This window comes from Bufo bufo, chromosome 5, assembly GCF_905171765.1.
Source record: "Bufo bufo chromosome 5, aBufBuf1.1, whole genome shotgun sequence".
Classification (NCBI taxonomy): Eukaryota; Metazoa; Chordata; class Amphibia; order Anura; family Bufonidae; genus Bufo; species Bufo bufo.
Window position 1 is genome coordinate 203,130,775 of NC_053393.1, and position 27,111 is coordinate 203,157,885.

The 27,111-nt window shown below is 41.7% G+C and overlaps 1 protein-coding gene across 1 annotated transcript in view; it reads right to left on the reverse strand.

Moving 5' to 3' along the window:
- Positions 1–949: 949 nt before the first annotated feature.
- Positions 950–27,111, reverse strand: part of CPNE4 (copine 4) — a 475,385-nt gene continuing 449,223 nt past the window's right edge. Inside the window, exons 14-15 of the mRNA XM_040432996.1 lie at positions 19,175–19,411; positions 950–1,081 (exon numbers count right to left, since the gene is read on the reverse strand). Coding sequence (XP_040288930.1) covers positions 950–1,081; positions 19,175–19,411 — 369 coding nt within the window. The remainder of the gene's footprint in view (positions 1,082–19,174; positions 19,412–27,111) is intronic.

Consider the following 27,111-nt stretch of genomic DNA (forward strand, 5'->3'; position numbering starts at 1 on the left):
GAGAACCCTGGTTTCCACTGTCTTATGTATTACGTCTACTATGTATATTGCAAACAGTATCAGAATGTACTGCATAAAAATACATGATGCAGATAAAATGACATATACCTGGGTTTTGGATTATAGTACAATAAATGGCTTGCTTTTAGGGTTAACTGAAATTTCACTATATTAATGCCTTCATTCTGTGCTTTTTGTTTTGTGCTGACATAGTCTATATGCTACAATGTGCTTTTAGAGTATTTCCTAGGTAAACACTTAATATAAAATGAAAATCTACATGTATCAGCCCTGACGTTGGTAGATATAATTTTGCAGTTCTTCTGCTGGTACACATAGGGCTGTCTAAATATGCTAGCCTGTGTCACAATGTTATAGTCATTAGATCATACAGCTATAGAAATAATAATGGGTTTAGCATATTAAAAATCTGTCTGGACTTGCCGTTATAAATGTCCATTCCTTTTACAAAATGCCGCAATTTCTGTATTCTGAAAATGGCTACAAAATTGAAAGTAGGCCACTTGTATCAAGAGGTAATTTACTAGAATCTGTAAGCCCGGAATTGTATTTCTGACATGCACAACACCATGAACTTACAGTCTAATGAAGAAAAAGGTTGTCTTTTGTCCGGAAGATAAAATGGTGTAGTCTATGAGCTTTCAAGATATATTTCAAAAGGTTTTAAAGTGTAAATATGATAAGAAATTTAGCAAAATTCCAACAAATCTGTATAAAAAAACAGAAACATTTACCATCTTTTGAGACAACATGCTGTAATTATTTTTTGTTTCCATAAAAAGTCTTTAACAATACAGCTGCTATGCTGATCCAAGCCTCCAGCAACACATGCAAGAAAAAAATAGATTGGTAAGTTAAAAATCACTAAAACGTGCTATATATTGTTATTATAAGGATTAATATTATTATTTTGAGACACTGTATAAGTTCAAGGTCCTAGTGTCCTGGAAGACTCGTATTCAGATGCACATTTTGGTTTGATCCCTTTGCCATTGTAATAGTCCACAACTTGGTTTGGAACTTCAGCCAAAACACTTTTTGCAAGAGCAGCTGGAGAAGCCTATAGGTAAAAAATAAAGGAGAAAATAATTTAGTCTGTAATTTTTTCCAATAGTATTACCCATCCAGCCACTCAAACTGAATAAGAGGGGGGGGGGGGGGGGGGGGGGGGGGGGGGGGGGGGACACACATAGGAAACCAAAGCATAAACATAATATCCTACCCTAATATATATTTTATAGATTCATTGTAGAACACAGATGACGCAATCTAGCAAAGTCGCACATCTGTGAGATCTTCACATTCACCTTGAGTCCTCGCCACAAACTGTAAGAGACTTCTGGAGGCAGCATATGAGACCACTGACTATAATGCGCCAACAATGTGGAATTAAGCAGAGCCAAGAGGATGGAAAGTGGAAAGGTGGTTTCCTAGCATCACTGTCACTTTATTGTAGTGATCTTAGGGGGTCAGAAAGGTTAGACCTCCACCCACTGTTCAGACAGTAACAGGATAGGCCAACCCTGTAGGGTACAGCCACACAACTGCAGGTCAGTTCACCCTGCAATTTTTATTTTTTTGCAGCATATTAATAAGAATTCTCAAAATCTCTTCCACTTTGCTGAATCTGTAAATCCGCAAAGGCAAATCAACAGCATTTACACAAAAACAAATGTAATCCAAGAAACATGTCACAGCCACTATCTCTGGCTGTGACCTTCCGTCCTTGCTCATTCGGCGCTCCTCGCTGAAGTTTCATTTCTGTGTGTTATTTGTGGTTCTGTATGGGTTAACTCCCCTGTGTTCCTATTAGGAGTTAATCCTCTCTGTCTGCTCCATGGGTGTGGCCTCTCTGTTGCACCCATGGAACCTGTATATAAGGCTGAGGTTTCCTCAGTTCTGGGTCAGCTCTCCTGGTGTGTGTTGTCTTGTCCTGTCCTGCTCCTGGTTTGTACTCTCTCTCCCATGCTGCTGACCCATGGGATCCGTGTCTGTCTGTCTGTGCTCTGTGGGTTTCCCTACTTGTTCATTGACGTCCTTTTTCCTGTCTTTCTGTTATCTGTTCTGCCAGTTATGTTTTGGTTACTTTGTGTGTATTCATATGTCTGTGTTCGGCAGGCCCTTGCTGCACCTTTCTTTGGAGCAGAGTGGTATGCGCAAGGCCATGCAGTTTACTACTGGTGGAGCAAGTCCTTCTCTGCTCATTGCCACTCCTGCTCCCTTGCGTGAACTCCTGCTTGTATTTTTAGTTACCTTGTGTGTATTCATATGTCTCGGTTCAGCAAGCCCTTGCTGCAGCGCGCCTAGCTGCAGAGTGCTATGCGCAAGGCCACGCAGTATACCACTGGTGGAGCAAGTCCTTCCCTGCTCATTGTCACTCCTGTTTCCTTGCTATGTACTCCTGCTTGTGTTATAAGTTGCCCTGTTTGTATTTGCCTGTCTGTTATGTATGCCTATGTGCCGTCGGTACCTTCTGGTACCTGTTGTCCATTCGTTCCTGCTGTCACTGTCTAGTTCATGCTCCAGAGTGGACCCTGGCAACTTCCTGCTGCAAATTCTAACCCTACCATCTGGGGCCCTAGTGAATACCAGGAGTTGCTTAGTCACGCCCCTCTGGAGTATTACTAGACAGTGGCGCAGTGGGGGTTTTCTCCCACTGTGCTGACGGTACATAGAGCTCATGTTTTGTCTGTGCTGCCTTCCCTGTGTGTCTGTACCTGATTTCCGTTTATTTATTGCTTGACGACGCGGTGGTCTCTCCTGGGACCTCCAACTCGTGACAAAACATGTCCATATAATATTCAACAAAAGAATAAGGTATTCTATATACACAATACTGGATACATTTATACCGGTCTTGATGGTGTTGTCTGGTTTCAGGGGGGAAAAAAAGCACACTTTCTACATACGTAAAAGAACTGAGCATTACTTACCTGACAGATGCCGCAACATTGTTCCGATTCTCAGTGTTAGGCTTGCTTTAACTGGCTGCAGCCACGTTGACAACACATAACCACTTCAGAGAATTACTGGCTTCAGCAGTGTGCCAAAGAGGCCAGCGATTGGCTACAGCAATCACTTGTTGTCAAAATGATGTCACTACTGCAGCCAGGCAAATATATACTGGCCAGGAGAACCAGAGCAGAATTGTGGGATCTGTCAGGTAAGTAATGCTCAGTGGTTTTTTGCAGAAGTATCCTCTGTATTGTCTGTTTTTTTTCCCCTCAAACCAAACAACCCATTTAATTTTCTCATTTCTATATATTTCCCAGGGGGGCCCTGTTTGTCTCCTTCTTTTCTCCCATCTAAGCAATATATGTGGGAAAAGGGAAAAGTTTTTTATGCTTTACTCTTGCTAGGAAGCATCTTGCTGTAACAGAAACCTTTGGCAGTGCCCTGTCTGCATTGGATACCAAATAAAGCTAATATCTGCAGCCTTAGAGGGGTTTTCTAACCTTTGCATCTGGATTGAAAATCAACACAAAGGGACGTGCTGTCTCCATCTATTTATTTTGTTTGGACTATCCTTAGGATAGGTCATCAATATCTGGTCGCTGGGGATCTGACCCACGACACCTTCGCCTATCAGCTATTTGCTGCGGAGGCGGCATGCCTTATGAAAGTTGCGAGTGCTGCTTCCTTTTCATTACACTAATCATTGTCTCCTGTGGAGCAATTGCGTAGTGTAATTACAAGTACTCACTCTTTAGCACTTTCAAGTGAGTGGAGCGAGTATTAGTAATTACACTCGCTTCCCGAGATGACAGTCAGCATTATGAAGTGCAAGTAGCGCTCGCAAGGAGTGCCGCCTCCTCTTCAAACAGCTGATCGGCAGTGGTGCTGGGTGTCTGCTGCCGATCAGATTTTGATGATCTATCCTGAGAAGAGGTCATCAATATAAAAATCCCTGCACAACCGCTTTAACAGCATTTAGAGACAGGCTTTACAGCAGCCACCATGGGCCACAGACAATATGGACAGGAGGGGACCTCATAGACTTCTCCGAAAGAGATTTCTAGGCATGCTCTGTGACCTGTGCAGAGGTCAGGAGGGAGCAGGTAAGCTTTGACAATAGTGGATCCTGTGATATCTAATCTTCCATTCTAATTCTGCCTGTAATGATAAGAAGGTCACTTTACTGGAGTTATCTGTGCAGACCAAGAAGTGGCAACTATTATTAGACTTACTGGCCAGTACGAAAATTATTAGCATATATAGGCTTTATAAATATAGATATTGACATGGAAAATTAAAAATAACATCACCAAAAATTCTTTAACTCGTCCCGACATGATGTAATGGTACATCACATGTCGGATCTTTAAAGATGACACCCACTCCGGAGCAGAGCGGGTGCCATAGCCACAGGGTGTTTGCTGTGTGAAACAGCTAATGTCTGTGACCAGCAAAAATGGCAATTGCATTTGACATTTAACCCCTCATGTGACCACGTCATCTGAGATTGCAAAACCTGGAAATTATGCACTGCTAGGTCTGGAAAGGCTCCCCTGGCGGCAATCGAGGGAGCCACTCATTGCCTGTGAAAGGCCAGGGCCTGCTGAGGCTCCAATTACAGGTATATTCCAAAGTAGACCAGCAGGTGGCAGCACTACATTGGAATATATACCATATTGTAATGGATAAAATTCCATTACTTTATACAAATTGAAATCCAATGATTACATATTGTAGTCACGTAGGGTGACTTAAAAAAGTGCGGGGAAAAAGTAAAAAAGTTTTTAAAAATTAAAAAATATAAAAGTTCAAACATCATAGGCATAGCCCCATCCAAAAATGCCTGTACTACTAAAATATACAGTTAATGGTGTAGCAGAAATAAAAAATCTAAATTGCGGATTCACATATTTTTTTTTTGCCTTCCTCTGGATCAACTTGCAGGATAACAGGCTGAACGGGATGGACAAATGTCTTTTTTTGGCCTTATATACTATGTTACTATGTTACTATGTTACTGTTTTTAAATTGCTTCATCTTCCAAAAAATTAAATAAGAAGTGATCAAAAAGTCATACACACCCCAAAATGGTGTCACTAAATAGTACAGATCTCCCCACAAAAAATGAGTCACCTCAAACCTCTGTAGATATGTCTATCAGAATATGGGGATAAAAAGTAATTTTTTCCCCAACTTATCGTACTGACCTGGAGAATGTCAGTTTTACCACGAGAGAACGCTGTGAAAACAAAACCCATTTTTTTTTCCAGCTGTCAAATGTATTCCAATTAGTAATGCCTTAAATATTAGTTTTTGGACCTGTTCTTTTTTTATTTTATATTTTACTATTTTTAATTGTTAATGATTTCACAGGGGTTTAGTTTCCCCCCCCTCCCCCTTTGTCTCACCCGACCATGAAATTACAGCTAGTAAATAATGTTGGTCACAGTGAGGTAAAAAAAGTAAAAAGGGTTAAAATGAAATCACCTTCACTGATTCCTGCTGCTCCCATTGTAATGCTTAATGGCTTCCTGCTGGACTCTGCTTTCTGGTCCTCTCTTGACACTGACGAAATGACTGGTGGTGCTCAGACAATCATTGGGCACAACAGTGACCTGCCTCAGCCTCTGATTGGCTGATCTGGCATCTTCAAGCATATCCCGTGTGTCAAGAGTGAAACAGTAAGCAGAGACCATCAGTGAGAGATAAGCTACAGGGCAGGGTATAGGTGAAAGTGAGAATCCCTTCTTTCAAATGTTTTATCCCACCCCACCCCACCCCACTCCTCCACTGCATGTACAACCCCTTTACACAGCCATGAAATATGGACACTAGAGCTCAGTGGTACCAGAAAATATAACTGAACAACATGGAATAATGAAATATCATATTAATATACAGTACAAATAACCCAGGAAAAAAAAAATTTGAAATATAAAGAGGTTGTCCATTTTGAACAATTGAATTTTTGCAAGATGTGTCCCAGTGATCCCCCAGATCCCTCAGCTGTATTCTCCCTGCTTTGTAACCTCATGAAAATCCAAATATTACACAGTTTACATTGAAATTATAGACTACATGGCCCCTCTTTACAACACATTATGTGACCTATCCTGCCTCTCTACCAGACAATAAAATAGATATAACTTACCAGAAGGGAAATAGCATGTACAGGTACCACCCTGCAACCCCCCCCCCCCCCCCCCAATCCACAGGCCACTACTGATGCAATATGTGCACTGAAGGATGAGTTGCTAGAATTAGATGGCACTACTGGTAACAATGACTAATAGTGTTGAGCGAATTGAAGTCGGATCCAAATTTCAGGGAAAATTTGGTTCCCTGAATGGCAGTAAAAAAAATAAAAAAAAATAAAAATCATACTTACTTCATCCATTTGCTCACGATGAGCTGGCTACCACCATCTTGATTGAAGATCTCGCACAAAATCCCATGGCCCACAAGATTTCGGCTAGATCTTCAATCAAGGTGGCGGCCGGCTCTTCGCGAACAAGTTAAGTATGATTAAATTTTAATTTTTTTTTATTTTATACTGTGTTATTACTGTCAGATGCCACGATCAGCTATAAACGGGGCATCTGAAGAGTACATTGACGAGGAGAGGCGCAATCACGGCTCCCTGTCATTGCACCCACTACTTACAATGAAATGCGCTTCGTAACAAAGTCATTTGTCACAAAGCTAATTTTTTGGTAAAATTTGGTGAAGCAGCCAAATCGAATTTTTGAATACTTCCCTCATCTCTAATGACTACTATCAAACTAGGTGGAGATAGTACTTCATATTTCAGCAATGGCCTCAACCACCTTCGACTTGTTCGGTGGTGAGCCTCAGTATTCATATGCTTTGTGTAAAAGTACTGTAAGTACAATTGAATTAAGCAACTTGGTATCTCGAGACCTGACAGGGAATAAATAATTCCCATCTTTCTGTCAATGTTTATATTGTATGAGAATACTTTTGTGTAAATTATATTCGCGTGCGTGAAGGATAATATCCGATATTTGAATAAATACATTTTCGTTCCATTAACCGATCTAAACTACACGGCTTTTAGATAGATAAAGCACAAATGCTGATTTTATGGCATATTAAATGCAAACATCTTGCTTGTGAATAAAATGAGGTTCTTCATGACTAAACAGTAATCATCATGGATGTAAAAGATAAACACAAAGTTAATTTGAAGATCTGGAGACCATTTTTAATTAAAGTACTTGAAGGAGAACTGGATGAAGCGGCCTTATTCAGTCACATAGTCAATGGGACTGGTACAGCAGTGGCATTTTCATGATATTAATAAAAGATTAATTAAATTCGATATGCTTTGTTTTATTGAAGAATGACCAATTTAATTATGTTATGGCCTTGGATGAAAACTTGCAATGGGAAGAAAAGTATTGTCTGAGTATTTCAATCAAGCTAAGAACACCGTGACATCTCTGGCATTTAAAGTGGCATTGGGTGCAATTTTCCAATGAGAAATTGAAATCTATCATGGTCAAGTTCAGGTGATTTTGACTTTCACGCTTCACATTTTGTACCCACTTTTATAAAAAAAATATATAAAAAATAATGAAATGTTCTAGCAGAAATAATCAGATCATTGCACTCCCAGGCATCGCATAAAGTGATCTTGTCTGGGTACATATTTGATTCTCCTAGTGACAAAAAGGTAATGTGTAATGTTGACCGAAAAGTTTGATTTGCCATGAAGCTGAATTTCCTTGTACTTTGTGGTAACGAATCAATTTTTCCTGAAATGGCGGAGAGGCCGTTTCGGCCATCTTGATTGAAGAAACTGTGCAAAATCTTGCACGCAATGACGTGTGACTTTATCAAGTCAGCATGCTGGCCAGGCGTGGAGATGTCATCAGTGATGACATTACCAGGCCTTGCCAGTGGGATGACCTGGTGACGTCATCACTTCAGCGTGCACAAGAATTTGCCCGGTTTCTTCAATCAAGATGACCGTGACGGCCTCTCCGCTAGCAAATGGATAAGAGGAGTATGTTTTCCCCTGAATTACCCCTGAAAGGCCTCAATGTTACTGCCAGATGCTGCAATCAGCGTTGAACGTGGCATCTGGGGGGTTTAATGAAGGGGGGGAACGATCTCTGTTCCCCATCACTGCCCCCACTACATACAATGGAATACGATTCCTGATGAAGTAATTCGTAACAAATAAAATTTCTTTGTGAAATTCGGAAAAGCAGCTGAATCAAATTTTTTATAACTTTGCTCATCTCTAGTAATGTGCATCATTTAAAGAAGACCAATCAGGCTGAGGCAGCTAGAGCGAATCAATTGTAAACTAATCAGATTCTGATGCATCTGAATTTTTGGTGATTTGATTGAGCTGAATGAAGGTGGGAAATCCAGAAAAAAAAAAGAGACCTCCATGTCATACACAAATTTTCAGGCCAAACAGAGCACTTTTCATTCAGGTAGAGTCGTTTTGGACTTGAATGGAATCTGTTGACTGATTTGACCAAATAGAATTTTCAGCAATTTGCTCATCTCTAGAAGCAGCTTACTTTATTCATGAGTAGAGTTTGTCATATGGCTTGTATGTTATCGTGCATGTAGTCTGCAAATAACCTTAGAGGGTTAATTGTAACGGTGACACATATAAAATACCGAACTCCGCTATGTAACATCAGTATTTCCCATTGTGAATGATGCTCATACATCAGTGTAGAACCAGGCACTTATTGCATGTCAATACTGAATGACTGATGACCTGAGGGTTATATTAGTGATTTATTTCTAAAATATTCTAGTTATTAATATATGGACAAGTTTGGGACCTTTTCTTTTTTCCAGAAAGGAAAGCCGCTGGACAGTATTGTGTATCAGTATTTATAAGCTCAAACCAGTTGTGGTTCTAAAACAGAGAAGAGGTTCAAATCTTTCCATTATGCTTTGTAGGTTCCACTTCTGCTTTTGGCTTATAAATATAGATAAAAAATCGGCAGCATAAATTGAGGCGGTGTTGATTTCAAATCCTCAGAATGTCAGTGTATGTTAGGGTGAAGTCTACTGCAAATCCACTACAAATCCATTGGTAATTCAACTGCAGAATCACTGCAAAATCCCAGAAAATCTATCCTGAGTGGCCATACCTTAAAGTGGTTTCCCACAGAATAGGTAATAAATGTTTGAACCCTGTGAGTCCAACCACTGGGACCTCCACCGATCACAAGACTGAGGGTTCCTGACTCTCCTGTGTGAATGGAGAGGTCCTGAGTATGTGTGACCACTGCTCTTTTCTATGGGAGATTGCTGACCATCATTCCACCTCTGTTGTGTTTTTACTGTGGTTTGGTACTTATGGCTTGAAGGAAATGTGTCATCAAAAATGTTATCTGACAGTTAAAACCAGATAGTGACACATATCCCTTTTGTCTAATCTGATTTTTTTTTTCTGATTACAGATTTCTTAATTTTATTTCCTGAACATGATTATGGGGGCGGCCATCTTGCCTTAGCTGTTTTTAACAGCATTTAGAAAGCATTTAGAAAATTGCTTTACGGCATACCCATGGGCCATAGACACAATGGAAAGGAGGGGCCCTCGTTGACTTCTATGGGAAAGTTTTCTAGGCATACTCTGTGACTTGTGCAGAGGTCATTGTACAAGAAAAGAATAGATACGCTTTGACAATCACCTATTGTGAACTGTAAGTCCTGTCTTGTCTATACACAGAGGTGATATCATTATAGGCAGGGATAGAATGACAGATAAACAGGTAACTGCACTAAAGTGATCTGTACAGGCCAAGAAGAGCAAAGAAAAAGATGGTCATCAGCACATCCCAATGCACAGGTGCAAGCTGCCATGGCTAGAAACATGAACAAAAAAAATCAACGTAACAGCACTCTGCAAACACAAATAAAGTACAATAATGCCATAGTTATAGAAAACATTCTGGTGCTAGGCTAATTTTGTAAATATGAGATTCTTGTCAAATACATTTTGTAAAAAATTATTTGGGCCCGTCTGCCAAACGTCAAGGCGATCTCTGTAAGATGGGAACCTAACACTAAATACTACATGTTATGTGCTATAATGGCCACCATAAAATTCAGGGAGTGCAAGTTCCACATGCATGCTGGGTCCACCCTGCCTTTTACCATTTTTGGTGCCATAATGGCCTCCATTAAATCCAGGGAATGCAGGTACCAACATGCATGCTAAGCCCACTCTATACCTCTCCTGGTGCCAGATGGCTTCCAATGAATGCAATGAGAGTCCACTCTATGCCTCTCCTGGTGCCAAAACGCTTCCAATGAATGCAGTGAGAACAGGCTACGGCTTTATACTTACACTAATTAAAATCAGCCTATGGGGAAGACAGGCTGGTCAGGTGGCCGTTATGGCACATAACAGGTAGCATTTAGTGTTAGGTTCCTGTCTTACAGAGATCGCCTTGACTTTTGGCAGAGGGGCACAAATAATGTTGTACAAAATGTGTTTGCCAAGAATCTCATATTTACAAAATAAGCGTAGCATTAGCACCAGAATGTTTTCTATAACTATGGCATTATTGTGCTTTATTTGGTTTGCAGAGTGCTGTTGCATTGTGTTTTTTTCTTTGTGTTTCAGTCTGGTGTCAACATATAGTATATAATATTTGTTTGTTTGTAGATTTAGGGACTTTCAAACTTCTCCCTAGTTTTAGTGTATATCTAATAAACTATTTAAGTTTTATCTTAATCACAACGTTTCTTTCAGCTGTGACTCCTTAAATAATCGCGAAATTTAAATTTCCTAGCAGAGTTTTTCAGAAATATTTACTTAGTCTATTGCTTATATCAGGGATGGCAGGTTTTCTGTCTTCAGGAATCAGCACAGAAAAATGGGATGAGGAAGCAAAATTTGTGTTCTCTGAAGCATCGCTACCACCAGAAGCGAGTACTCTTAGTCTGTCTGGTTCCTTTAAACAATTAACGAACACATACAAGGATCACGTGAGGGGTTGGTGGGAGACGCAGACCCTGGATACATATATTAAAAATAAGATCGTTCCGAGAGGGCTGCGTTTTCCATTCCTCCCCACGGTCAGGGTTCAGTCACCAGCTTTTAACAAAAAATGGGAGCGAGAATCCATAGATAGCTCATTACGCCTGATGGTATTACTCCTAGAGGAGGAGAAAGTGGTTCATGAAAGAAATACCCGTCTTTTACAAGAACAGATTGAAGCTATTAAAAAATTCGCTGATAGCCCTGAGTTTTCCCGCAAGTAATTAGTTCTCCAACAAACAATTGAGCGGTTTGCGTCACAACTTAAGACACGCAAACATACTCAATATTTACGTGACACCTCAGATTTTAAAGAGGGCCGTATTTTGGACTTTGCGGGTAAAACAACAAAGGTGATAGAAGGTGAAACTGAGCCCTCCTCTTTCGAAGGGGAGACTGAGCTAGAGGGTCCTTCCCAGACTACCACAACTTTCCCCATATTCTCTACATCTAGGGGAAGATATAGAGGCAGAGGTGGCAGAGGTAGAAGACCACGCCAACGTGTTTTTTTTTTAGGGGTACCACCGACAACGTACGCACTCAGGGACAGAAAGAATCAATAGTGCCAAGCCATAACCTGTTGGTCGAGGATGGGGCGCATAATGTCATGCGAGATAACACCCTCTGATGACATGCAAATTATAAATCTATCTGATAGACCCCTCAATGCACTTGAGACACGGGTCCTGAAAAAAGGTTTATCCTTCGTCCCGACCAATAAATTCAACCTATTCAAGTGGGTCAAGGATTTGACTCTCTTTGTAAGAAAGTTGAAGTGGAAATTTTTTTTTTGCCACACATGACAAAGTGCAGTGTGTGGGTCTTTGAATTAACCCAGATGAGTTGGAGGACGTCCGTGTTCTAGCAGGATTGCTGGAAGAGGGTGAGAGGTACCTGGCGAAGGGCCTTTCACTAATCTTAAATCCCAATCCACCAAAAATCCACCCATAAGTCATAATACGCCAATGGACATATTCCTTAAAGAGGACCTTTCACCGATTCTTACCCTATGAACTAACTATACAGACATGTGGAGCGGCGCCCGGGGATCTCACTGCACTTACTATTATCCCCGGGCGCCGCTCCGTTCTCCCGTTATGCCCTCCGGTATCTCCGCTCACTAAGTTATAGTAGGCGGAGATTCCAGTCCCTAAGTTATGGTAGGCGGAGTCTGCTCTAGCGCTGGCCAATCGCAGCGCAGAGCTCACAGCCTGGGAGGTTATTTTCTCCCAGGCTGTGAGCTCTGCAATGCGATTGGCCAGCGCTAGAGCAGACTCCGCCTACCATAACTTAGGGAACGGAGATACCGGAGGGCATAGCAGGAGAACGGAGCGGCGCCCGGGGATAATAGTAAGTGCAGTGAGATCCCCGGGCGCCGCTCCACATGTCTGTATAGTTAGTTCATAGGGTAAGAATCGGTGAAAGGTCCTCTTTAAAGTCACCACTGATCAGTTAAGCACCCTAGAGGGATGCAGAACTGGGAATTCAAATCTCTCTCGTTCGGAGATGGATGCCCTGTTATCCCTTGAACGTGATTCATCTATTGTGATGAAGCCATCTGATAAGGGGGGGAACATCGCAATCATGGGATGGGAACAATACAGGGCTATGTGCCTCAACATCCTGAATGATAGTAATTGCTACAAAGTGTTGGAAATCAACCCTACTGATAAGTTTAGGAGTGAACTGAGGAACATTCTTATGTCAGCTCTGGCGGAGAATTTTATTAATCAAGCGGAATTTAATTTTCTGCTCCCTAAACACCCGGTGGTTCCCTGTTTCTATAGCCTCCCCAAAATCCATAAAGGGATTACTCCCTTAAAAGGGAGACCTATAGTTTCAGGAATTGGTAGTCTCACGGAGGGCATTAGCATATACGTGGTCAAGATCTTGCGACCATTTGTATTGGCCCTTCCATCATATGTGAGGGACACAACGGATGTGATCAATAAATTGGAAGGTATTAAGATTGACGATCAGACCTTACTCGCTAGCCTGGATGTGGAGGCGCTCTACAGCTCCATACTCCATATAAAAGGGTGTGGGGCTGTGGGGACCTTCTTACAGGAGCGAGGTACATATCTGTGGCGACATGGCGAGTTTGTATTACAACTGCTGCAGTTCATTTTGGAACATAATGTGTTCCTATTTGACCGCCGACTATACCACCAGCTCAGGAGAGTGGCAATGGGGAGCCCCTGTGCACCGACCTTTGCCAACCTCTACCTGGGCTGGTGGGAACGGGAGGTTATCTTTGCGGAGGAAACAAAATGAATGAACCCATCACATAGGGTTGTGGCTACGTTATATCGATGACGTGCTGATCCTCTGGCCAGGGAGTGAGGGTGACTTTAAGAACTTTGTCACCTACCTCAATAAAAATGACCGAGGTCTGTATTTTACGTCTGAGATTCAGAAAAATCAGATTACATTCCTGGACCTCGCAATATTCAGAGATATGGAGGGGAATCTCTGCACACGTCTTTTTCGTAAAACGACGGCCACAAACAGCCTCCTCCAATGGGACAGCTGCCACCCTCAGGCCTTGAAAAAAGGTATACCAAAAGGGCAATATCTGAGCTTGCGCAGAAATCGCTCTAGGCCTCCTGACTATCAGGTGGCAGCAAGGGACCTTCAAGGTCGTTTTGAAAAGAGGGGGTACCCACGACAGGTCCTTAAAAGTGCATATCAACATTCGTTGGCGGTTAACCGGGATGCACTACTGAAACCACGGGCCAGAGAGGATGAGTCAAATCAAATCCGTATCATTGTCACGTTTGATGAAGCACACAAAAGTGTGAGAAAGATGTTCTCACTCAGTTCTGGGGTATTTTGAGATCAGACCCAGATGTGGGACATCTGGTGGGGACCACTCCCACTATTACATTCCGCCGTGGCCGAAATTTGAAGGAGAGGCTGGTCCACAGTTTTTTGCAAACCCCACAGCCAGGAACGTGGCTCGATCGGCAACCTAGGGGGACCTTTCGCTGTAGTGGCTGCGTTGCCTGTGAGGCGATCCAACGGGGGCAAACCTTTACCAGCACAGTGACACAGAGACAATTTACAATTCTATCCTTCATAAATTGCAGGACCAGCGGGGTCATCTATTTAGCCACGTGCATGTGTGGTCTGCAATATGTGGGCAAGACTGTACTGGAGTTCAGGCGGAGGATAGGTGAGCACCTCAACGATATCCGCAATGGTGCGGATACTCCCATCGCACGCCATGTTTCCACCGAACACGCTGGCAATGTGGGGGCTATTAAGTTCCAGGGTATTGAATTGGTCAATAGGTCTGCAAGAGGTGGGGACCATGATAGGAGACTGTTACAAAGGGAGGCAGAGTGGACGTTCAGGTTGCGCACTGTGCGTCCTGATGGCCTGAATGAACATATATCATATGTCTGTTTTCTGTAACTATACAGTGGTCCCCAGCATAATACCCTAGGTATATATATATATATGTGACTACACCACGGATCTAATACACCTAACAGTCCGTCCTACTGATCTCTGTCCTAATTGGACTAAGTCATCTTCTATCTATGAGCTCATGTGTATATGTTTTGATTACTTCAGCACACATGGGGTTAATGTATCTAACAGGGAACTCAGGTATATGGATGACTGATCGCCGATATGTATATTACTATTTGCTATTCTATATATGTGCACTGTTCCAGTGCGACATTTTTTGCATTCAGCACTATTTCCATTCAGTTTTTTCATGGGCATTGTATTGAAATGAATCGCCGATTGTTCCCTGTAAAATATTTGTGAGTGTGTTGCAGGAACGCGGCATGAAGAGGGGCGGGTCTCTCACACACCCACCTTATGTGACTCACCAGCTGCCGCTGGATCCGCCGTGGGAGGGGTTTTCTCCCTATTTAAACTGCAGAGAGCGGCGGCCGTATTACGGCCACCATAGCGCCGGAGCTGTCGCCTCACCACCAGAGGCTGACGGCACCTACATGTTTGTCCAACATTTAACCTAGCTCCTGATGAGCCTCTACAAGGTGAAACATTGAGCTTGAATAATAGGTTTAGGGCACGGACTTAGAGCATCCACATGCTATTTAGGGCAGATAGCCGTCAGCTGGATTAGTTAGGACCTTGAGTGTTTGCTGCATGGAGGGGCATGCAGGGAGGATTTTTTCACCTGGTGTTCATTTAATGAGGGTCACCTATACAAAGGTGGTTACTCCCCTCCCCCTGGCAACGTTTAGTCCTAGACTTGGTAACCCTGTACTTGATGTTATAGCACATGATTACCTGTGATTTGTAGTTCTTTCACAGGTGCTGTCATTGCATGAGGTTACCACTGTTTATCCAGCAATTATACATATGTTGTATGACTAGCTGATGCTGTAGTTGCTCCGCACCTGTTGTACAGCCACATGTACTGGTGGGATCTTTACGCATCTCTTAAACGTCTAGTGTCAACATATAGTATATAATATTTGTTTGTTTGTAGATTTAGGGACTTTCACACTTCTCCCTAGTTTTAGTGTATATCTAATAAAATATTTAAGTTTTATCTTAATCACGTTTCTTTCAGCTGTGACTCCTGTGTTTCAGACCAAGAAGTAGCATCTCTTAGGCCAGTGCAAAAACTGCAGGAGTTTCTGGCTTTTGTTTAAATATAGATATTGACATGGAAAATGAAAGCAAAAATCACTTAAATTAAACAATAAAGTTTAACATAAGAATGTAATTTAAACAGTAGTTCATTTTCTGGTGACACATTCAATTAAATTGCTGGCATGAAGGGGATGCAAGTTCTGAAAATCAGCCCTATTCACTTGATTGTGGCAAAACAATGTGAACACAGTTTTAAAGGGTAATGGCATATTTCTACTACTTGACTTCACGTGCTGACTAGTAGTGTCTTGACCGGATAAGAATAGAGGACTATTTGTTGGACCAGAATGTGCAGAACTGTCCATAAAACTGCAAGTGGTGCCAGGTACATGGTGCCAGGATTTCTACATTCAAACAATCAGTGGGGATACCACTTGTAACGCCCTTGGCTTGTACTAGCCATATACCCAGTGGTCCCTCAAGTTACAATATTAATTGGTTCCAGGACGACCATTGTATGTTGAAACCATTGTAACTTAAGTAATCAGTTCTAAAGCCCCAAAATGTCATCCAACATAAGAGAAAATTATGATTTAAGAAGAATAAGCAGATAACTAAAACAGATAAAACAAGTCCTTACATATAACAGTCAGTAATAGCTGCTAACTAGCAACTAATCCAGCTATTTTACCAGAGAAGTGGCCTTGAGTGGTTGGATCTGAGTCTGAGGCATTGTATGTTGAGTCTGGTTTCAATTTATGATGGGCCAGAGAAGACCATTGTACTGTATGTTGAATATATTGTATCCTGAGGGATCACTGTATAGTAACTTCTTACAACCATAATACCATTTAGTTTACACAGAAACAGACCTACCTATAAGTATTTTATATAAAGTCTGGGAGAAAAAGTCAGCAATTTCAACCTCATTAGCTTGACAAAAATATCGTACAGTACTAATAGAATACAGCGTGACAACCATTTTCTACAAGCAAGGCCGTCATCATTCTGGCTGAAAATACCTCAGGGAGATATACTCTGCATACAAAGAGGCAGATGTTCGATTATATGGATAACATACTACATCGATTTTATACTGTTTGTTTCTGAAACTCGGAGGGTTTCACAATGTAATATGTTTAGATAAAAGATTACGAGGGAAAAGTCTACAGGACTCATTAAAAAGACCAGTTAATTTATGTAATTTGTGAAAACCTCTGACACATTTACAATGCAGCTACTAGGTCCTGTCATCTGGGAATATACTATATGACATAAGCTCGATCCACCTATCTGGCTTTAAAGAGCTGTTTGTTTCTGGATGTAAATGTAATCATGTATACACAGCTGTTCACATGGGGGGTGCGAAAGCTGTATCTTGCCAAGCGGAGTATGAGAGGTTTATTTCTCAAGTCGCAGTATCTTAAAGAATCTGGATATATATTGTACGTAGGTGGTAATTATATGTGGTTACTCATTTCGACCTCTCTGGACCCTTAGTATAGGTATAAATTCACTACCTCACTGTCTCTGGTTTTATTGCAGGAGTAAACAGATTTTTTTATGTAGTGATGTTTTTTTTTTTTATTGGGATTTTATTGAGATTTTAAATACAAATATATATATATATATATGTTAAATGTAGAAACAAGAACACCCACACACAGTAAAAAAGCATATCAAGTGCAGTAAATTGATTGCCAAAGCATAAAATAATACACCTGGAATAAAAAAAATGCCTGGAGAGTTAGGGGCAACCCCTAAAATACTGAATTATGGAGGATGAGGGCCAGGATGTCACTGATACAACTAAAAGTTGTAGTTAAAGGAGGTTTAATAGTGAAATGTAGAAGAGAGAAGGAACAGCGTAGAAGAATGAAAAGAGGCAGAAGGAAATCAGTGACTATATCATAAAATGGATCCACAGTCGTTTAATTCAGCCATCAATAGCCCAAAAAGATGCAGTTCAGACCACAAATGGGGTAAGTAGGGCCATACTATAGTGCTTCTTTAGAATGTGCTAGTTCATACCCAATAAACTGTTATACTTGGATGGAATTAGCATGTCACCATTTGTCTCTTGGTAGCGGAGGGTGGCTGAAAGTTGATGGTGGTCTAGGATGGATTATGGATTAATATATATTATCCCTGATTAGCTGTGAATAAAAAGTAGTAAAACTGTGGTGTTTTGTAGAAGTGAATCGGTTAATATTGGCATCTCTGATGTTCTGAGGTAGTGATGGAATTAATGATAAACTCTGTGGTGGTCTACTGTACTTGGAACTCTTGTGAATTATGGGGCCTCCAGGAATCATATATTTGTAGTTTAGTAGGAAAATCTTTTTAAGGTCTTAAGGTGGATTTAGACGCACCAATAATCGTTAAGATTATCGAGAATGACCATTCCTGCAAACGGTCGTTCCCAACCATCTGGCCGTCTAAATGTGTCGCTGATCACCTGATGAAAGAGCGAAACGCTCGTTCATCAGGTGATCCTGTCGTTTATGCAGGCATCACCGATCATGGCTTCTGAGCAGCAGATTGTGTGGTCTAAACAGTGATCTGCTGCTCAGAAGCCATGAGTCTGTATGAGGACATGGGATCGCTAAAGTGATTCCCCCGTCCTCATACAGTGAAGGAGATCACTACATGTCTCCTTCACTGAACGAGCAGCCGACTGTCGAGAAGGAACATTTCCTTCCCAACAATTGGTCACTCAGTCAGACCATCTAAATCCACCTTTAGTGCTGGCACACCTACAAGTATAGCCTAGTAAAATATGAATGTCAACATGGCTGGGGGTTAGAACAGTGGAAGGATATTACATCCCTGCTTGTCTAGGGCATTGAAAGTGGTTTATGTAATTATGGTGTTAATTAATACCCGGTATCTAGTGTCATACTCACTTCCAGGCTCCAGTGTTGTCCCTACAGTCTGTGGCATGAAGTTGAACATGACTGGCTAATCATGTTCAGGTTATTAACTGTTCATAGTGTCGATGTAGGTAGGCGGCAGAGATGACAATGTGAATATGATCTAACGATGGTTTAACAAACAACTATCTCTCACGTCCCTCCCCATACACATGCACGTTTGGTGTGGCTGGAGAGAAACTAGCCACTGTCAGGTACCTTCGGCAGTGGCTTACCTCCCAAGAACAAAAAGATCAACTGTCTGATCCTACTCTTCTCTGAGATCTATCATCAGAGAATAGTCAGGAGGCCCCCATGCACATTATTTGGTTGGCCTGTCCCATCGAATTCAGTGGGTTTGGCCAACATTAATCAAATGTGTATTGCCAGCTTTACAGCTACAGAGGGCAGAATGCTTTATCTGTATGATGGTCAATCACCAGTGGATATCTGACTCACATTTTGGGATGAAATTATAACCGTGAACTGGATGAGTTGATGTTAACTTTTAGATTGTTAATTGGTAAAGTATATCACATTCACATGTAACTCATAAATCATACATTAAATAATAAATGTCTGTTCTTGAAACTAACAATGATAAATGTCATGCTCTGTCTGTCACACTCAGATAATCAGGCTTTGGAGGGATACATACGTGTTTGAAATTCCTGAATGGCACAAACTGAACAATATCCCGCAGTACAGGCTCTCCCTTCGGTGACCTCAGTATGCCATCATCTCCATCCAACATCTGCATGTCACTAAAATCAGCATTTCCAACACCGACGATGATGACTGACATAGGAAGATGAGAAGCGTGAACTATGGCTTCCCTGGTGTCAGCCATGTCTGTGATAACCCCATCCGTTAAGATGAGCAGAATGAAGTATTGCTGCAAACAAATACAATATTATATTAATTATTGCAGATATTGTGTAACATTAGAAGAAAATGATACTAGAACAAGCAAAGTATCCTTCAGATATGCTGGTCCACTAACAAGACTGCTGCTTCAGCTTGTCCACCCAAGCCACCGTAGGTCATCAAAGCAGAGCTACATATTAACAATCTTCTGTAGCCACATTGCTTCCACATTGTTAGACAGAAGTGACACAGTGCTTTGGCTATGACCATGAGTGATAATATTGAATTTCACTGTGCCATTTAGATCTAGGATTGCTTATAGCTCCATACTAAGCAAAGAGGTGTTGCCTCATCTGGACAACTAGTTCTTTGAAGACATTCTAATAATTGCCTTATGTTCAGATTATGTAACCGTACAACTTAATTCCCTAGGATCAGCTTTTTAGCCAGGTGAATACACACGTGTAAAGAGCCCCGTGGGATTCGGTGTAGAGGATGGGAGTGGTAGTGGCCCTAATTTAGTATTGTAGTGTCATGGTGTCCTACCTCAGGCCATTGCTCCCTGAAGTCCGTTACAGTGAAAGTTATAGCAATAAAGAATGAGGCCAGTGTTGAATCTAACAGAGTCCTTTTTACTAAATGCAACGTAGAACCGGAAATACATACAGTAGAAGCAGGCTAGGCAGCAAGGATATTGAAGCAGGTTGCTTGGTGGCAATTTAGCACTTAGATGATGCTGGCCTAGTGGTTGTTTGGTAAAGGGTGGCTTAGTTGTATTATCTCACTTCACAGCAGTGTCTGTAGAAGCTGAATTTAGCAGTTCACTCTGCTGTCTTTATCTTCTCAAGGCTTTGCTTGAGGCAACAAAGTAATGGTTCTCTCTGGAGAATTCTCTGTAGGAGAAGGAGCACTACAGTCTGCGTCCTCTCTACTCTAGACAGGAACTCTCCCTCCTAGCAGGAAGCAGGACCAGCCCACTCCTACCAAAAGGGGAGGAACAGGGTGTTTAACCCTGTTCCTGCCAACCTTTGCCATATCTTCCTTGCGAAATGCAATGCATAACAATAAATAATTTGTAGTACCCCAGGCCTGGGTTACTACACATGTGGCCATTCAAGTAGTATTACATAGAACCAATTTAAATGAATGAAGAACCATGAGAGTTCATGGTCACATTAACTCCTCCAGAATTGGAGTGACTCTATTCAGAGGCTGTCTGCTCATGCTTATAGAGGGGGTCACGAACAAAGGACCTCATTCTAAAATGTTGATATGTCATAATAGGCATTACGGAGAGACACTGGCACACCTGACAGCATTGTCCTGAAATTTTAACATTAGGAGCACTTATGCCTTGAAGCAGCCATTCTGGGCACCCCCAACCATCTGGTCATAGACATGCTTGTCTGTGTCTGATATCTGCTCACGTGTATTTTCCATGTCGGAAAGAGGAGAAGTGAAGTGTAATGTGGGAGCAGGGACAAGTAAGTGCTAAGGCACTTTGTGATCATGGAGAGGCAAGCACACATAGTCTTCTCCTTTATGGAGTGTGAGAAGGGAACCTGCATTCTCTTGATAGGTGGGACTTCTGGAAGTGGAATCCTGTGCATATCAGACATTTATGGCATATACTGTACTTTCAATATGTCTTAGGTAAGGATACCCCTTTAAATTTTGTTATGGCCCTTAGAAATGGTTCAGTCGGACAATGCTTTAACCGCTTGCCGCCACGCTAACGCCGAAAGGCGTCATTGCGGCGGCTCCCCCAGGCTACGCTAACGCCAATAGGCGTCATCTCGCGTGAGCCGAGATTTCCTGTGAACGCGCGCACACAGGCGCGCGCGCTCACAGTAACGGAAGGTAAGAGAGTTGATCTCCAGCCTGCCAGCGGCGATCGTTCGCTGGCAGGCTGGAGATGTGTTTTTTTTAACCCCTAACAGGTATATTAGACACTGTTTTGATAACAGCGTCTAATATACCTGCTACCTGGTCCTCTGGTGGTCCCCTTTGTTTGGATCGACCACCAGAGGACACAGGTAGCTCAGTAAAGTAGCACCAAGCACCACTACACTACACCCCCCCCGTCACTTATTAACCCCTTATTAGCCCCTGATCACCCCTGATCACCCCATATAGACTCCCTGATCACCCCCCTGTCATTGATTACCCCCCTGTCATTGATTACCCCCCTGTAAAGCTCCATTCAGACGTCCGCATGATTTTTACGGATCCACTGATAGATGGATCGGATCTGCAAAACGCATCCGGACGTCTGAATGAAGCCTTACAGGGGCATGATCAATGACTGTGGTGATCACCCCATATAGACTCCCTGATCACCCCCCTGTAAAGCTCCATTCAGATGTCCGCATGATTTTTACGGATGCACTGATAGATGGATCGGATCCGCAAAACGCATCCGGACGTCTGAATGAAGCCTTACAGGGGCGTGATCAATGACTGTGGTGATCACCCCATATAGACTCCCTGATCACCCCCCTGTCATTGATTACCCCCCTGTCATTGATTACCCCCCTGTAAAGTTCCATTCAGACGTCCGCATGATTTTTACGGATCCACTGATAGATGGATCGGATCCGCAAAACGCATCCGGACGTCTGAATGAAGCCTTACAGGGGCGTGATCAATGACTGTGGTGATCACCCCATATAGACTCCCTGATCACCCCCCTGTCATTGATTACCCCCCTGTCATTGATTACCCCCCTGTAAAGCTCCATCCAGACGTCCGCATGATTTTTACGGATCCACTGATAGATGGATCGGATCCGCAAAACGCATCCGGACGTCTGAATGAAGCCTTACAGGGGCATGATCAATGACTGTGGTGATCACCCCATATAGACTCCCTGATCACCCCCCTGTCATTGATTACCCCCCTGTAAAGCTCCATTCAGATGTCCGCATGATTTTTACGGATGCACTGATAGATGGATCGGATCCGCAAAACGCATCCGGACGTCTGAATGAAGCCTTACACGGGCGTGATCAATGACTGTGGTTATCACCCCATATAGACTCCCTGATCACCCCCCTGTCATTGATCACCCCCCTGTCATTGATCAACCCCCTGTCATTGATCACCCCCCTGTCATTGATCACCCCCCTGTCATTGATCACCCCTCTGTCATTGATCACCCCTCTGTAAGGCTCCATTCAGACATTTTTTTGGCCCAAGTTAGCGGAATTATTTTTTTTTTTCTTACAAAGTCTCATATTCCACTAACTTGTGTCAAAAAATAAAATCTCACATGAACTCACAATACCCCTCACGGAAACCAAATGCGTAAAATTTTTTAGACATTTATATTCCAGACTTCTTCTCACGCTTTAGGGCCCCTAGAATGCCAGGGCAGTATAAATACCCCACATGTGACCCCATTTCGGAAAGAAGACACCCCCAGGTATTCCGTGAGGGGCATATTGAGTCCATGAAAGATTGAAATTTTTGTCCCAAGTTAGCGGAACGGGAGACTTTGTGAGAAAAAAATAAAAAATATCAATTTCCGCGAACTCGCCATGCCCCTCATTGAATACCTTGGGGTGTCTTCTTTCCAAAATGGGGTCACATGTGGGGTATTTATACTGCCCTGGCATTCTAGGGGCCCCAAAGCGTGAGAAGAAGTCTGGTATCCAAATGTCTAAAAATGCCCTCCTAAAAGGAATTTGGGCACCTTTGCGCATCTAGGCTGCAAAAAAGTGTCACACATCTGGTATCGCCGTACTCAGGAGAAGTTGGGGAATGTGTTTTGGGGTGTCATTTTACATATACCCATGCTGGGTGAGAGAAATATCTTGGTCAAATGCCAACTTTGTATAAAAAAATGGGAAAAGTTGTCTTTTGCCAAGATATTTCTCTCACCCAGCAAGGGTATATGTAAAATGACACCCCAAAACACATTCCCCAACTTCTCCTGAATACGGCGATACCACATGTGTGACACTTTTTTGCAGCCTAGGTGGGCAAAGGGGCCCATATTCCAAAGAGCACCTTTAGGATTTCACAGGTCATTTACCTACTTACCACACATTAGGGCCCCTGGAAAATGCCAGGGCAGTATAACTACCCCACAAGTGACCCCATTTTGGAAAGAAGACACCCCAAGGTATTCCGTGAGGGGCATGGCGAGTTCCTAGAATTTTTTATTTTTTGTCACAAGTTAGTGGAAAATGCTTATTTTTTATTTTTATTTTTTTTCATACAAAGTCTCATATTCCACTAACTTGTGACAAAAAATAAAAACTTCCATGAACTCACTATGCCCATCAGCGAATACCTTGGGGTCTCTTCTTTCCAAAATGGGGTCACTTGTGGGGTAGTTATACTGCCCTGGCATTTTAGGGGCCCGAATGTGTGGTAAGGAGTTTGAAATCAAATTCTGTAAAAAATGACCTGTGAAATCCGAAAGGTGCTCTTTGGAATATGGGCCCCTTTGCCCACCTAGGCTGCAAAAAAGTGTCACACATCTGGTATTGCCGTACTCAGGAGAAGGTGGGGAATGTGTTTTGGGGTGTCATTTTACATATACCCATGCTGGGTGAGAGAAATATCTTGGCAAAAGACAACTTTTCCCATTTTTTTATACAAAGTTGGCATTTGACCAAGATATTTATCTCACCCAGCATGGGTATATGTAAAAAGACACCCCAAAACACATTCCTCAACTTCTCCTGAATACAGAGATACCAGATGTGTGACACTTTTTTGAGGCCTAGGTGGGCAAAGGGGCCCATATTCCAAAGAGCACCTTTCGGATTTCACAGGTCATTTTTTACAGAATTTGATTTCAAACTCCTTACCACACATTTGGGCCCCTAGAATGCCAGGGCAGTATAACTACCCTACAAGTGACCCCATTTTGGAAAGAAGAGACCCCAAGGTATTTCGTGATGGGCATAGTGAGTTCATAGAAGTTTTTATTTTTTGTCACAAGTTAGTGGAATATGAGACTTTGTAAGAAAAAAAAAAATAAAAAATCATCATTTTCCGCTAACTTGTGACAAAAAATAAAAAGTTCTATGAACTCACTATGCCCATCAGCGAATACCTTAGGGTGTCTACTTTCCGAAATGGGGTCATTTGTGGGGTGTTTGTACTGTCTGGCCATTGTAGAACCTCAGGAAACATGACAGGTGCTCAGAAAGTCAGAGCTGCTTCAAAAAGCGGAAATTCACATTTTTGTACCATAGTTTGTAAACGCTATAACTTTTACCCAAACCATTTTTTTTTTACCCAAACATTTTTTTTTATCAAAGACATGTAGAACTATAAATTTAGAGCAAAATTTCTATATGGATCTCGTTTTTTTTGCAAAATTTTACAACTGAAAGTGAAAAATGTCATTTTTTTGCAAAAAAATCGTTAAATTTCGATTAATAACAAAAAAAGTAAAAATGTCAGCAGCAATGAAATACCACCAAATGAAAGCTCTATTAGTGAGAAGAAAAGGAGGTAAAATTCATTTGGGTGGTAAGTTGCATGACCGAGCAATAAACGGTGAAAGTAGTGTAGTGCCGATTTGTAAAAAAGGGCCTGGTCTTTAGGGGGGTATAAACCTGTGGTCCTTAAGTGGTTAAAGACAGACTAAATTTATTGTACTAGACTTAAATATGATTCAATCACAACGGCTGATTTCAGAAAATAAAACTGTACAGTAAACCACAGGAACAACTCTCTGTTCTCAGGATTCTCTGAAGGTAATAAGTAAGAAAGCCTATTATATAGCTATGGGTTAAAAATATCAGACATTTTATATTAGCACATCATGGCTGACAGATTGCTGTTCCAGAGAGTACTAGCTTCAGATGAGATGACTGCTTGACGGCTTGTTATGATCCCATGAGTTCCAACAGTGTCACAAGAGCAACGTCTGTTACTTGCAATATTGTTAATACTGGCATCCAATTTCTAAAAGTCACACTATGAAGGCTTATGAGGTATTTCTATGACAAATATACAAAATGGCAAGATTTCAGAGATAACTTACAAGGTACATTTAAAATTCAGGTTTAAGGTTAATGTAACAGTATTTAGGCTGAGGAACCGTGCCAATATATGACAATAGAGTGTAGTTATTTCTGTGGGGTTACATAGAAACATAGAAACATAGAATGTGTCGGCAGATAAGAACCATTTGGCCCATCTAGTCTGCCCAATATACTGAATACTATGAATAGCCCTTGTCCCTATCTTATATGAAGGATGGCCTTATGCCTATCCCATGCATGCTTAAACTCCTCCACTGTATTTGCAGCTGCCACTTCTGCAGGAAGGCTATTCCATGCATCCACTACTCTCTCAGTAAAGTAATACTTCCTGATATTACTTTTAAACCTTTGCCCCTCTAATTTAAAACTATGTCCTCTTGTAGCAGTTTTTCTTCTTTTAAATATTCTCTCCTCTTTTACCTTGTTGATTCCCTTTATGTATTTAAAAGTTTCTATCATATCCCCTCTGTCTCGTCTTTCTTCCAAGCTATACATGTTAAGGTCCTTTAATATTTCCTGGTAAGTTTTATCCTGCAATCCATGTACCAGCTTAGTAGCTCTTCTCTGAACTCTCTCCAAAGTATCAATATCCTTCTGGAGATATGGTCTCCAGTACTGAGCACAATACTCCAAATGAGGTCTCACTAGTGCTCTGTAGAGCGGCATGAGCACCTCCCTCTTTCTACTGGTAATTCCTCTCCCTATACACCCAAGCATTCTGCTAGCATTTCCTGCTGCTCTGTGACATTGTCTGCCTACCTTTAATTCTTCTGAAATAATGACCCCTAAATCCCTTTCCTCAGATACTGAGGTTAGGACTGTATCACTGATTTTATATTCTGCTCTTGGGTTTTTACGTCCCAGGTGCATTATCTTGCACTTATCAACATTAAATTTTAGTTGCCAGATTTTTGACCATTCCTCTAGTTTTCCTAAGTCCTTTTCCATTTGGTGTATTCCTCCAGGAACATCAACCCTGTTACAAATCTTTGTGTCATCAGCAAAAAGACACACCTTACCATTGAGGCCTTCTGCAATTTCGCTGATAAAGATATTTAACAATATGGGTCCCAGAACAGATCCCTGAGGTACCCCACTGGTAACAAGACCTTGGTCTGAATATACTCCATTGACTACAACCCTCTGTTGCCTGTGCCTCAGCCACTGCCTAATCCATTCAACAATATGGGAGTCCAAGCCCAATGACTGCACTTTATTGATAAGCCTTCTATGTGGGACAGTATCAAAAGCCTTACTAAAGTCTAGATACATGACGCAACATTTCATGTCCTCAACTGTGATATCACAGTTGCAAAAAAATTAAATAATACTGAATTAGGTGATATGGTAAGGGATATGTATACACTGTATACAGGGGTTTGGTCTGGGGGCTGTATTTATATAGGACACCTGCTCTGAATTACTGAATTACTTTTGGGGTCTAATGGGCCTGGTCTGGATTTTGAATTCATTTTTGTGTCTGTTCTTGGGTCTGTAGTAAATTAGGAGAGCTAGTTTGGGTCTGTATTTATTTAGGACTTTGTTTATTGGTTTGGTCTGAGTCTGAATTATTTTTGGGGTGTGGTCTTGAGTCTGAATTAATTTTGAGGTCTAGTTTTTAGTTTATGATCTAGCTCGATCGTTTATACCATGAATTAGATCAGATTCCACTTTGATTTAGTGGTTCTGACCCTTCTTAGTCCTCTTTCTCTTTTCTCAT